General features: G+C 41.3%; 1 protein-coding gene across 6 annotated transcripts in view; it reads right to left on the reverse strand.

Annotated features, from left to right (window-relative positions):
• Positions 1 to 10,824: 10,824 nt before the first annotated feature.
• The window catches only part of phf3 (PHD finger protein 3), a 125,047-nt gene continuing 120,658 nt past the window's right edge, over positions 10,825 to 15,213 (reverse strand). For all 6 annotated transcript variants that reach the window (XM_067984044.1, XM_067984043.1, XM_067984045.1 and 3 more), the window contains one exon: positions 10,825 to 13,971. In XM_067984044.1, the coding sequence (XP_067840145.1) occupies positions 11,453 to 13,971 (2,519 nt within the window). In that variant the 3' untranslated portion in view covers positions 10,825 to 11,452. The remainder of the gene's footprint in view (positions 13,972 to 15,213) is intronic.

The raw sequence follows: 15,213 nt of genomic DNA on the forward strand, positions 1-15,213 counted from the left end.
CAACGGACCAGCGCCAACTTGCTCTCTGGCCCAGCTGGAAACTAACTGATCTCGCCAGAAAAAAGGTACACCGAGTTATATCAAGTCTAAACTAACTTTTATCAGCGTGATAAGGATTAATGACTACCAAACAACTTCTCTGGCACTGAAAATTAACTTCTAAAAATGTGGCGTCTCATTACTCCCGATTCTAATCATTTTTGGACCGTTTTTAAAAATCTAAATTAAAAAATTTAAAATGTTTATTTTTTTACTTTTTCTTTCTGTCTCTTTTATCTCGTTTTTTTAATCATACCCTCCCTTTATTTTACTCTCTCTGTTTGATTTTGTAGTGCATTTACTAATCTTATCTGGCACTTCCTGGTTCTTTGCAGGGTTTGTGAATGAGATTCACTTCCTGGTTCTCACAACCGTTCATGATTTTGAGCACCTCTATTAAATCTCCCCTTAACCTTCTCTGCTCTAAGGAGAACAATCCCAGCTTCTCCAGTCTTTCCACATAACTGAAGTCCCTCATCCCTGGTACCATTCTAGTAAATCTTTTCTGCACCCTCTCCAAGGCCTTCACGTCCTTCCTAAAGTGTGGTGCCCAGAATTGAACACAATATTCCAGCTGAGGCCTAACCAGTGTTTTATTAAGGTTTAGCATAACTTCCTTGCTTTTGTACTCTATGCCTCTATTAACAAAGCCCAGGATCCCATATGCTTTTTGACTGCCTTCTCAACTTGTCCTGCCACCATCAAAGATTTGTGTACATACATCCCCAGGTCTCTTTGTTCCTGCACCCCCTTCAAAATTGTATCATTTAGTTTAAATTGCCTCTCCTCATTCTTCCTACCAAAATGCATCACTTCACACTTCTCTGCGTTAAATTTCATCTGCCATGTGTCTGCCCACTTCACCAGTCTGTCTTTGTTCTCCTGAAGTCTGTTACTATCCTCCACATTGTTTACTACATTTCTGAGTTTCCTGTCATCTGCAAACTTTGAAATTATACCTTGTATACCCAAGTCCAGATCATTAATATATATCAAAAAGAACAATGGTCCTAATACTGACCCCCTGGGGAACACTACTGTATACTTCCCTCCAGTCTGAAAAATAACCGTTCACCACTACTCTCTGTTTTCTGTCCCTTAGCCAATTTTGTATCCTCACTGCCATTGTCCCTTTAACACCACGGTCTTTAATTTTGTTAACAAGTCTATTATGTGGCACTTTATCAAATGCCTTTTGAAAGTCCACATACACATCAACGGCACTACCCTCATAATCTTAAAGATCTCTATCAGGTCACCCTTCAGCCTTCTCTTTTCTAGAAAAAAGAGCCCCAGCCTGTTCAGCCTTTCCTGAAAGGTATAACCTCTCAGTTCTGGTATCATTCCTTACCACTTTGCTGAAACATCTCAAAGCTTTGTGGAGCACAGTCACTGTTCTTATGCAGATAAACACAGCAGTCAGTAATGACCCATGGCATAAGATGAGTGACCAGTTAATCCATCCTCAACCTGTTGCTCTTTTTCAAGTAGTGCGATAGAATCCTTAACATCCATGTGCACAGGCAGTTGGGACTTGGTTCAACTTCTCATTTAGCAAGCCTGCTCAGAAAACCGGTCTCTTTGTAGATCAGTGGTAGGCCGTCATATGTTTCACTGAATGCTCAGAAACATAAAACAATTCCATATTTGGCCATTAAAAATAATATTTTTGGAGCAAGGAAAGGCTATTGGGCCCAACATGCCTTTTGGTAAATCAATGCCACTTACCTGTATTCTCATCCTATCTCTCAATTTCTTCTCTTTCCAGAAATGCATCCAATTCCGTCAAACCCATTTGTACTGTCCAATTCAATGCTTTTGCCCTTTATATATCCTCACTTTCCTTATTCCTAAACTTAATTTTTACAAACATACAGACAATGACAGACAGGAAAAGACCCTCTGGTCCACCCAGCCTGTCCCACACAACTGTGATGCCTTGTGCATCACAATATATACACGCCTCACCTTCACCCGAAAGCCATGTGATCTCCTGGGAGAGCTGATAAACCAGATTAAAAACCCAGGCCAATTTGGAGGGAAAAAAAATCTGGAAAGTTCTTCGCTTTAGACGATCGAAACTAGTCCAGGAGACCATTCTAGCCCTGATTAACGTTACCAGGTACCTACCTTTTGTACGAGGTGATCTCCGCCCCAGCCAGAAACAGGTCCAGCTCCCTCTTGAAGGAATTCAACGAATCAGCGTCTACTGCACGAGCCGGCAGCCTGTTCCAGAGGCCCACTATTCACTGGGAATAGAACCACCTCCTGACATCTAACCTAGTTCTGGCCATGTATAACTTGAGAATGTGACCCCCGGCCCTCCCTAACTTATTTAGTTGAAACTGTCTCTTCTGGTATTTAAGGATCCAGATAGTGCAACTAAAATATTATATTTTTGATGGTGTTTTTACTGGTGTTTTGAAGTAAATGTTTACTTGGACACTCCCGATTGAGAGTCCTGATGTTAACTTGCTTCCCAGGCAGATGGAGCTGCATATAATGTATTTCACTAGTGTCGCTTACTGTGAGAAATGGAAATTGATAGCAATTGTTAGTAAAAGAAAGTCTCAAAATTAAAAAATTTGAAAAGAATTGTGACTTAGAAAAAAAGTGACAATTATACATAAGGGAAATCTGCTGTGTCTACACTTTCAATATCATTGAAGTGTCCGATAGCTGATTTTACGCGTTGAACTTCAGTCACAGTACTGATTAAATTCTCATTTAAATTTATTTTAATTGTTGGCTGCCTCTGCAAAGGAAATTACACAAACTCAAAACCTCTGATAATTTTAATTAGAAGCAGCTTAAATCCTAAATGATGCAAGGAATAGATTAAGGTGTAAGACCTATGTAGGTTAGCTGGGTGAAAGAATACCTTTGCAGTATTAGGACTAAACTCCCACTATGTCTTTTAGGATTAATTAAGTTATTAGTTCAAATAACTATCATGAGACAGTTGTGTATACAATTATTAAGCCTGGTAGCTATAATTGTTGTGATTTTTACATTAGCTGCACTTGAACTACTGCTGACAGCTATATATAAATGTTTGCTACGTGACTGAATATAAACAAAGCTTGCCGCTGTTGACCAGAGGTCACAACAACTTGCATTTATACAGTGGAGTAAAACATTCCAAGGCACTTCACAGGAGCATTATCAGACAAAATTTGACACCGAGTCACAGAGATATTGGGACAAATGACCAAAAGCTTGGTCAAGGAGGTGGGTTTTATGGAGCATCTTAGAGGAGAGGTAGAGAGGCGGAGAGGTTTAGGGAGGGAATTCCAGAGCTTAGGGCCTAGGCAGCTGAAGGCGCAGCCATCGATGGTGAAACGATTTCAGTCGGGGATGTACAAGAGGCAAGAATTGGAGGAGCGCCGAGATCTCAGAGGGTTGTAGGACTGGAGGAGGTTACAGAGATAGGGAGGGAGTGAGAGGAGTGTTGTGAGGAACTTTCCCTCATTCATGACGTTGAGGAACTCAATGTAAGATGCAAAGGATCAATATTGATCGTCTGTACAACCCATATTTTCGAAACGCGTGTTTTACGTTGAAGCATGATTGAATGGTGTCATTATTCAGATGCATCCAGCTTGCCTGATTTGTTCGTAAATGTGCTTCATCAGGTCAGGAAACCAAAAATTCAAACATCTGCTGCTGGGTGTAATTGAAAGTAACCACTAGAGATTTCTTCTTAAACTGAGAATTAGATTTAGACATTTTTTCAGTTTTTCAATGGAATAAATGCCATGATACATTTTAATATGTCTTGAGTTTTTTGTGCTGAATAGATTTATTTTGTAGTAACTACTGTACTGCATTTAAAGATGCTATTTTGTCAGTTATTTGGTTGAAATAAAGATAATTAGTAGAAATAAACTAAACGTCTATTGGTCTCATTTTCAGCAGCACTTGACACTAAAACGAAAGCAAAATACTGCGGATGCTGGAAATCTGAAATAAAAACAGAAAATGCTGGAAAACACTCAGCAGCATCTGTGGAGAGAGAGAGAAAAACAGAGATAATGTTTCAGGTCGATGACCTTTCGTCAGAACTTTCATCCAGTTCTGATGACAGGTCATCCACTGAAACTTGACACGACGGGGGTCATTTTGCAGTTTCACTCCCAGGTTACAGGCCCACCTCAGGACTAGTGAACCTCAGAAAACTGGGGCTACAGGGTTTGTCACCTTATCTCTGCTGCCATTCTCCCCACACTGGGAAAGGAACCTTGCAAAATCCCCAGTGTGTCAGGAAAGGAAATCATCAAATATCACTGCATAATAAGAAGCCCATCGTGCCTGTACTGCTGTGAGTGTATTGATTCTCCTGCCCTTTCCCCAAATACTTATCCAATGCTCTTTTAAAAGCTCTTTAAATTCCACTTCCACCATTGTTTCTGGTAGGGCATTCCATATCCTAACAACCCTCTGCAATGAACAGATGTCTCCTGATCACTCCCCCTTTGTTCTTTTGGTAATGATTTTAAATTATAGTTAGTGACCCACTGACCTATGGAAAATAGGTGACTTTGGCATCACTAGAAAAGCAGTTTCATTGTACTTTGCTGATGGCTACTTACAGTAACTCCATCACGGTGTAGTACTCAGCAGTATAGACCGAGAAAGGTCCTAGGTTTGATCTGTACTGAGTTAGTTCATCTAAGCCGGGGGAGTTCTCCCCGGTGGCCTGGCCAACGTTTATCGCTCAACCAACATCACTAAAACAGATGATCTGGTCATTTATTTCATTGCTGTTTGTGGGATCTTGCTGTGAGCAAACTGGCTGCCACATTTCCTACATAACAACAGCGGCTACACTTCAAAAGTACTTCATTGACTGTGAAGCACTTTGGGAGGCCCAGAGGTCATGAAAGGTGCTACATAGATGCAGGTTCTTTCTTTGAAATCAGGCTTGGAAAGTTTTGTTAGTTTATTGAATGGTAATGAATTAATACTGTATTATGTCGAGTGCCCACATGATGAGGTATTACCGAAACACCATACTGAGTCACCACCTTACGTAAACACCACACCAATTACTGGACCATATTGGATTAAGAATTTTTACCACAACCAGTAGAATTACATAGTTTTAAATGATTGTTTTTAAAAAAAAATTGTGGCAGTAATTCTACCGCCATTAGAAATGTCTGATCGTTTGCAATTGTCTAATGCTAATTGATGCATCAGAAGAACTATTGAAAGGAGTTGCTGCTGTGCCAGAAGAGGAAAACTTGTAGGTGGAAAACATTTTAAACAAGTGAAGCATTTGAATTTCACCGTTCAGCTTCGTGTGAGGAGAAGTCGCAGGAAGAACAGCAGGAGGTTTTTTTTGCCCACGTTTGACCCAATGCCATGAGATTTCATGGGGTCCGGAATCAATGTTGAGGACTCCCAGGGCCACACCCTCCTGACTGTATATCACTGCGCCACCACCTCTGGTGGGTCTGTATTGCCCATGGGACATACCCAGGGATGGTGATGGAAGCGTCTGGGACGTTGGCTGAAAGGTATGATTCTGAGAGTATGGCTATGTCAGGCTGTTGCTTGACTAGTCTGTGGGACAGCTCTCCCAATTTTGGCACAAGTCCCCAGATGTTAGTGAGGAGGAATTTGCAGGGTCGACTGGGCTTGGTTTGCCTTTGTCGTGTGCGGTGCCTAGTGGTCCGATGCCCAGTGGTCTGTCCGGTTTTATTCTTATGACTTTTTGTATCGAGATTGTACAACTGAGTGGCTTGCTAGGCCATTTCAGAGGGTGATTAAGAATCAACCACATTGCTGTGGGTCTGGAGTCACATATAGGCCAGACTAGGTAAGGACGGCAGGTTTCCTTGCGTAAATGACATTACTGAACCTGCCACATCCAGTTGTGAATGGTGGTGGACAACTAAACAACTAACGGGAGGAGGAGACTCTGTAAACATCCTCAATAATGGCGGAGTCCAGCACGTGTGCGCAAAAGACAAGACTGAAGCGTTTGCAACCATCTTCAGCCAAAAGTGCTGTGTGGATGATCCATCTCGGCCTCTTCCCGATATCCCCACTATCACAGAAGCCAGTCTTCAGCCAATTCGATTCACTCCACGTGATATCAAGAAATGGCTGCGTGCACTGGATACAGCAAAGGCTATGGGCCCAAACAACATCCCAGCTGTGGTGCTGAAGACTTGTGCCCCAGAACTAGCCGCGCCTCTAGCCAAGCTGTTCCAGTACAGCTACAACACTGGCATCTATCCGACAATGTGGAAAATTGCCCAGGTATGTCCTGTCCACAAAAAGCAGGACAAATCCAATCCGGCCAATTACCGCCCCATCAGTCTACTCTCAATCATCAGCAAAGTGATGGAAGGTGTCGTTGACAGTGCTATCAAGCAGCACTTACTCACCAATAACCTGCTCACCGATGCTCAGTTTGGGTTCCGCCAGGACCACTCGGCTCCAGACCTCATTACAGCCTTAGTCCAGACATGGACAAAAGAGCTGAATTCCAGGGGTGAGGTGAGAGACTGCCTTTGACATCAAGGCAGCATTTGACCAAGTGTGGCACCAAGGAGCCCTAGTAAAATTGAAGTCAATGAGAATCAGGGGGAAAACTTTCCAGTGGCTAGAGTCATACCTAGCACAAAAGATGGTAATGGTTGTTGGAGGCCAATCATCCCAGCCCCAGGACACTGCTGCAGGAGTTCCTCAGGGCAGTGTCCTAGGCACAACCATCTTCAGCTGCTTCATCAATGACCTTCCCTCTATCATAAGGTCAGAAACGGGGATGTTCACAGTGTTCAGTTCCATTTGCAACCCCTCAGATAATGAAGCAGTCCATGCCCGCATGCAGCAAGACCTGGACAAAATCCAGGCTTGTGACTGATAAGTGGCAAGTAACATTCGCGCCAGACAATGCCCATCTCCAACAAGAGAAAGTCTAACCACTTCCCCTTGGCATTCAACTGCATTACCATCGCCGAATCCCCCACCATCAACATCCTGGGGGTCACCATTGACCAGAAACTTAACTGGACCAGCCACATAAATAAGAGGTCAGAGGCTGGGTATTCTGCGGCAAGTGACTCACCGCCTGACTTCCCAAAGCCTTTCCACCATCTACAAGGCACAAGTCAGGAGTGTGATGGAATACCCTCCACTTGCCTGGATGAGTGCAGCTCCAACAACACTTAAGAAGCTCGACACCATCCAGGACAAAGCAGCCCGCTTGATTGGCACCCCATCCACCACCCCTCACATTCACTCCCTTCACCACCGGTGCACCGTAACTGCCGTGTGTACCATCTACAGGATGCACTGCAGAAACTCACCAAGGCTTCTTCGATAGCACCTCCCAAACCCACGACCTCTACCACCTAGAAGGACAAGGGTAGCAGGCACATGGGAACACCACCACCTGAACGTTCCCCTCCAAGTCACACACCATCCCAATTTGGAAATATATCGCCGTTCCTTCATCGTCGCTCCTTCGTCGTGGCTGGGTTAAATTCCTGGAACGCTCTACCTAACAGCAGTGTGGGAGAACCTTCACCACACGGACTGCAGGGGTTCAAGAAGACAGCTTACCACCACCTCCTCAAGGGCAATTAGGGATGGGCAGCAAATGTTTGCCTTGCCAGCGACTCCCACATCCCATGAACAAATAAAAAAAACTTAAAGGAGCATGGTTATCTTGGAATGATAATGGTGTCGTTTTACTAGTCAATTGTAAGTTCGGATGTGTAATGGCAAAATGATGTCTTCGCATCAACAATTAGGCATGTACTTAAAACAGTTTTGTCGGATTTTACAAAACACATATAACAATAGTTTCAACCTACAGATGAGTGTTTTCCAGTGAAACGCTTTTTCAGCTGGGAGCTGAAACTGCCTGAAAGGGCCATGGTGCCATATTCACCTATTTGCGTTTTCATTTTTATTGTAACATATTCTCAATGAAATTGTGAAATATAAAATTGTCCAAACTTGAATTTCAAAAATTCTAATTTAATTAGTTAACAAATCACAAGATGGATTCAGGTGAAGGAGCTCATTTCAGTCCATTTGATCTCATCCTTCCAGAATACCAACCCTACCTATCCATTATAAGCACCTGATTATTTTTTAATTGGTAATTTTTTCTTAAATGTCATGACAGGCTCAACCTGCTATATGATATTAAGAAATAACTACACTGCTTATCTAGAACATAAAATGTATTAAATGGCAACCATTTTAACAATGTACAATACAGTTCGATTAAAGTACCGCTTTTAGTAAGAATTGGTAATAGAAGTTATAACTTTCAATGTGAAATAACTGTCTGACATGGCAGTCTAACTACTTGAATCCAGTTTCATTTACATTGGCAACAGATTGTTTTTGAATCTAATAACTTTAAGAACGTGTCAAAGTTTGAAAGAAAATTTGGAATACTGCACGCTTTCCTCTGTTCACAGATCCAGACGCAGCGTTGATTGGTATATCAGAGACTATACCATCACTTGAATAAGTATTTGAAAAGGAAGAATATAAGGGAAATTGGATTATAGTGGATGGCTCCAGTTGTGGAGCTAGCACTGGTATAGGTGCGATGGGCTGAGTGGCCTCCTTTTTTGCTGTAAATTTTATGCTGCAATTAGGGCAAAACTCCAGACTTTTAAACAATTGTATTATCATTGGAGGGGAAGGGTAAGAAGGCATTTGGATCAGGATAAGTTTCGATGTAACTCCTTGTTCAAGAAGGGTGAGAAGGATAAGTCTAATGTCAGTTGTGGGCAAACTTTTCAGGCATCCATAATTCGAGATAGAACTAGTAACCATTTAGGCATACATGGGTTAATTAAGGACAGCTCATACAGATGTGAGCGCTTTTTTAGATACATGCACACATACATACATAATTTGGACTTGGGTCTTGAATCAAAACCTTGAAATTTGCTGCTGCCACAACAGCAGGTGATATGGCAAATAGTGAGGATAACTGTAAAGGACTTCAGGTAAATGTAGGTTAGTGAGATGGGTAGACAGGTGCTAGATGCATTTGACTGCGAGATCATATATTTTAGGTGAAAAAAGAATAAGGAATTGGTGCATACATGTAAAAGAAAGACAATGAAGAGTGTAGATGAACAAAGAGAATCAGAGGTCTCTCTAGAAGCCTAGATACAATTTTCAAAATGTGAATGCAGGTAGATAAAGCCATAAAAAGGCTACTAGAATAATTGCACTTCATAAATAGGTGCAAATAGTAGTGATAAACTTGTGCAAAACATTGGTTAGGCCACAGTGAAAGTAGTGTGTGGAATTTTGGGCACACCATTATAGAAAGGGCATTAAAGGCCTATGAAAAATGTACAGTGTAGATTGACTAGGATGATGCCAGAGACGGAAAAGAATACTTATGAGGAGAGACTCGAGATACTGGGACTATTTCCACTGAAGCAAAGAAGGCCAAGTGTGGAATTCATAGAGGTCTTTAAAACTGTGAAAAGTTTTGATAGTCCTTCCATATTCACTATCAATTAAAATCATCGCTGAGAGTGAGGAGGGAGGTTAGGAAAAATGTATTTACACAGAGGATTGTTGGAGCATGAAATGCATTGCAGGGAAGGGTTGAGACAGAGGCCAGTGCATCTTTTAAGGGAAAATTGAATATTTGAGGCAGAGGAAGATACAAGATATGGGAAGAAAGCAAGACACAGGTATATTGGGCCAGAATTTTCTGACAAAATAACTGAGTTGATGGCACACGGTCTTATTATTGTGTAAAAAAAATTCAGCAATTTGTGGCGAGGAAGAGATATGACGTGAGTTGCAAATCGCCACAAATTGCTGGACAATCTGCCGTTGGCCTCACAAAAACCAGACTTCGCCGTCAACCTCCCCACGAGTGTCAAGAAATTGCTTTTTTTCCTTGTAAAAACAAATTAAACTCGCCGCAGAAAGTTAGGACGTAAGGACCCTGTTAATGGGGTAATTTCCAAGGAGGAAAGCTCCGAAAGCTTGTGATTTCAAATAAAGCTGTTGGACTATAACCTGGTGTTGTAAGACTCCTTACATTTTGAAGCCAATTAGCAATTAAATGTTTTGAAGTTGGGAACAATTTTTTTTAAACAGATAAAGGAATTTTCATTGTCTGAAAACTGGCTTCAAAGACTGTGTTTCCATCTAATTGAATGGCAAGCATTCACAAGTTAACCAGGTCCATGTGAGGTGTATATCAAATCCCTACTGGTGGCCCTTGTAATCTTCCACTGTCAAGAAGACTGCAAGAGAAAGCAAGCCGGGAAGTCAAAGGATTAAAATTAATGCCAGCTCTACGTTAGCTTTCACAAACTTATTTTTTTCCCTTAACTTTACATGTACCATTGTGAGAAATGAAATACTTAATACTTTTCCACTGTCTGCACTAAGCACCCAGTCATTGCATTAATTAAGATATAGGATAAAGTTCCCAGATACTGCCCAACAATGTACTTCCACCAAAACCTGACAGAAGTGTGATATTCATTTCCCGTGCTAGCTATATCATATGGTTTATCCTAGAGAGAAAAAAAACATATCACACTTAAGGGATTATGCTATATTAAAACCAGAACACAACTATAATGTGAAGAAAATTCATTTTTATAATCATTTACAATGAAAACATCATTTAAAATATTTACACTGAGCTTCATCAGTAAAAAGATTGATGAATAAAACAGAAAAGGGTAGTATACAAGCAATAGTCTACAATGTTGAAGCAACAAAGATAATAGCCAAGTAACAATGTGACAATTTTACAAAATATAGTTGGATGTATAGTTTTATTCTCAATGCACTCTTTATCTAAAATTTTAATACAACACTTACATTGTAGTGATTGCCCGTTTAAGCATCAAAACAGTGCCATAGTTAACAGCCAACTCTTGCAAATGGAATTAATAGATTGAAATAGAAGTACAACATAAAACCTCAGAAATGTACAACCACAACTGGTTTGAATAAGAACATGATACCTTTGTATAATTATTCATAAGTGTGCGCCACTGCAAATTGCCTACAAAGCGTACATTATTTTAGGAAAGAACCTGGACAACAGTAACAGCAAGAGCTGTCGTTTTTAAACTTTTCAATTTTGACATGTATAGTAGCTCATGCTAGAACTATCTGTTTGGCTAATAATCAGAAGTAATAAAATTACTTTAAAAAGTTATACTACCAGCTTCTTGTATTGTTAATTAGTATTTAAGAGCAGCAAGACATGGTTGTAAATACTGTATGTTGTACAAGAAAACACACAAGTAAAATCATGTCATCATAACATTGCAACATGAACTGGCATCCTAGTTGACGAGTACAGATATACCAATTATTTCTGCTTCATATTATCAGGACAAAGTTCACAAATTAGCATTTTTGGTTCTGTACTGATAAGTCAGTCAGCAGTAGACTCTGGAGAACTCTTTCTCTTCTTGCTTTTGCTTCTGTCACTGTGGTCCCTTTTATCATGGTCTTTATCCCTGTGGTGTTTATCCCGTTCCACATCTTTTTCTCTTTCCTGGACCTTCTCTCTGTGCTTGTCCTTGCTCCTTCCCTTTCCTCTATCTTTGTCACTATCGTGATCATCATTTTCAGATTTACCTTTTTCTCTTTCTTTGCTTCGTTCTCTTCTTGAGTCTGCACCATCATGGCTTCTTTCACTTTCCCTATATCGGTCCCGATCTTTATCTCTATACCGGTCCTCATGACTTCTTCTCTTCTCTCTCCCCTTATCGCGGTCTCTTTCTTTATATTTGTCCCTGTCTCGTTCCGAATCTCGTTCCCAGTATTTCTCCCTCTCTCTTTCTTTGTGCCTATCTTTTCTTCGATGATAAGAATCACTATAAAACCTATGTCTATGATGACTGCCATGCTCCTTGCTAAAATTATGTTCTGAACGTTGGCTATATCTATCCCAAAGATCACAAGGATGCCTTTCCTGTCGGTGGTCATCCTTGATAGGTTGAAAATTTGGTGCTCCTGAATTTGGTACATATCTGTTGACATCAATTGGATGGTCAGAGGTGAAAGGTGGCATTGCTTGACCATGTGCAAGGTGCATAAGACCCAAGTGGTGTTGCGGTGGACAAGGAATTGGCGGTAGCCAAGGCATCATATGGTTTGGGCCTAAGGCATGTGTTGCACCAAGATCTGGGGAATGAAACCTCAAATGAGGATCACTTTGAAGGCTAAATGGTGGTGGAGGAAGTGGTGGGGGCTGGATTGGCATAAACGAAGGCATCATATTACCCGGTGGTTGGAAATTTGCAGTAGGCAGGCCTCCTTGAAATGGAAAACCAGAAGGGTGACCGTGAACTCGGGAGAAATTGTGCAACTGGGGTATTGGAGGAGGAAAGATGTTTCCACTTGGTACTGGGCTAGCTGAAGGGCCACTACTTGGTAATGATGTGCACACTGCTGACACATGAGTTTGACTGTGTGTAGGAACAGCATTTGAGGAGAATTCAAAATGCGAACCAGTGCGTGGCCCATGGAAAGAAGGTAATGGGGCAATTTCTCTTCGGATTGACTGCACAGTTTCAATAGTGTGTGTTTCTACCATTTCTGTATCAGAAAGAGTATCTCCTTTATGCAAAGAACCTGCTGGTTCTGTTTCTGGTACTGGATTTGAGATATTCTGAAAGACTGACTGAGAAACCTCTGTAATACAAGGTGTTGGTCCTTGCACTTGTTTACTGGATTGCTGGCTTGGAGTGTTAATTGTCTCTTTAGGAACTTGCTTGATGGTTGTTTCTCCTTGTTCAGTTTCTAAGGGTTTCTTAACAATCTCCTCTGCATCTTTTATGTTTACGTTCTCGTCTTCACTTTTATCTTTTCTGTTATCCAAGTACTGTTCATCTGCGCTGTCCTCCACAGGCTTGTTTATTGAAGAAATACCCTGCTGCTTTCGAACGGCAGCTTGTCTTGGGTCTCTGCTTATATTGACAACCTGCGAGACTCTTGCAATAGCTTCTTGTGTAGGATCCACCTCTTCAGCATTTGTAGTAGGCTCGGGTGAAGATAACTCAATCTTGGGGGTCACAGGTTGTGATGAAGAAGTACCTGAAGCTTCTTTTTGCTCTTTTGAGTTTTCCGTTTTCACCTTCTTTACCTTATAGTGATGCCGAAGTTTCTCATGTTCTTCTTTTTGATTTGGTTGTGACTTTAGAGATGCTAGACTTGAAAGAAAAGCTTCAGTTGAAACATCTGGTGGCTTGTCTTTTAGCGTGAGAGTTGTAAGGAACCCAGCTGCCTTTGAAGTTTCTGCAACTTTGACATCCTCCAACACATCATCAGTCTTCTCATTTTCCTCTGGAAGATCATGCAAGACATTTTTAGCATTCTCTTGCTCTTCACTGGTTTCTTCAGGATGTGACATTTTTGGTATTTTTGAATCTTTTTCACTAACTAGAGACTCTCCTAAGTCAGGTCCGGTGCTAGAGAGAGACTTCTGTTCAGCTTCTTTATCTGCATCTCCCAACAGACTCTGAAGAATATCATCCAGTGGCCTGTTGGATAATTCAAGAGAGGTGGATTGGTTTTCCCAACCAACCAAAACGCCAGGAAGAAATCTTAATGGCTTTGCAGATAGGATAGGAATAGGCTCTGCTGGTGTTGAAGGAGGTGTTTTCAAAATCTGAGGTTCAACTGGTGGTGACTGTTTGGGCTTGCTTCTAAATTTAGGCAACACAGAAGTGAAGGAATTAAAAAATTGGTTTTCTTCATCATCATCATCATCATCGTCACCTTCTTCTTCCACATACTCTGGTTTGCTTTTCTTCTCTTGAGGCAAACTACCAGGCAGCTTCTCTGATTCAGACACCACTTCAGAAGGCGAAGAAGCGCTAAACAATCTCTTCACCCTCTGTCGAATTATTAACCCAAGGAGAAGATTCTGGCGAACTACTTCCAGTCCTGTCAATAATAATTAATTTTGTCATAACATTCAAATGATGCTGCATTTACTCATAAACATCAAAGATTTAAACACTGGCCAGCCAATAAAACTAATTATATAATTCTGCATGATTGATGGAATTAATAATGCTTAAAGTGACAAGATTCATTAACTAGGTAGAACCTATGCTGACTGCTTCACTGAGTCATGTATTTTGCATTAAAATGTGCCGTAACATTATAAAAGCATTACTACAATGAAAGTCACACATAGCTGTGCTACTCCTGGGCAATAAAGATAGTGTCCTTTTTTTGGAAAAGATCCATTGTTGCTATACAGTTATACTTTCTTACTTTATGATCTATAAAACTTTGAATCCCTCTCTATATGTCCAAATCTATGGCACCAATCCAGTACAACTATTATATTTATATTTAAGTATATTTATTACTTCAACCACTCACTCACATGTAATTGAGCTTTAATTTTAATATGCAAGCAAGAAGCACCTTTACTAGAAAGACATTCCAGGACACTTCAGAGACGTAAGTAAAAAAAAAAAGCGAATGTTAACAAGCTTGCACTTCGCTTCTAACATATCCATCAGCAGTTAGGAAGGCGAATTATCGCCCCAACAGTCTACTCTCAATCATCAGAAAAGTGATGGAAGGTGTTGTTGGAGGCCAATCATCTCAGTCCCAGGACATTGCTGCAGGAGTTCCTCAGGGCAGTGTCCTAGGCCCAACCATCTTCAGCTGCTTCATCAATGACCTTCCCTCCATCATAAGGTCAGAAATGGGGATGTTCGCTGATGATTGCACAGTGTTCAGTTCCATTCGCAACCCCTCGGATAATGCAGTCTGTGCCCGCATGCAGCAAGACCTGGACAACATCCAGGCTTGGGCTGATAAGTGGCAAGTAACATTCCCACCAGACAAGTGCCAGGCAATGACCATCTCCAACAAGAGAGTCTAACCACCTCCCCATGACATTCAACGGCATTACCATCGCCAAATCCCCCATCAACAACTTCCTGGGGATCACCATTGACTAGAAACTTAACTGGACCAGCCACATAAATACTGTGGCTACAAGAGCAGGTCAGAGGCTGTGTATTCTGTCACCTCCTGACTCCCCAAAGCCTTTCCACCATCTACAAGGCACAAGTCAGGAGTGTGATGGAATACTCTCCACTTGCCAAGATGAGTGCAGCTCCAACAACACTCAAGAAGCTCGACACCATCCAGGACAAAGCAGCC

Source organism: Heptranchias perlo, chromosome 5 (genome assembly GCF_035084215.1).
Source record: "Heptranchias perlo isolate sHepPer1 chromosome 5, sHepPer1.hap1, whole genome shotgun sequence".
Taxonomy (NCBI): domain Eukaryota; kingdom Metazoa; phylum Chordata; class Chondrichthyes; order Hexanchiformes; family Hexanchidae; genus Heptranchias; species Heptranchias perlo.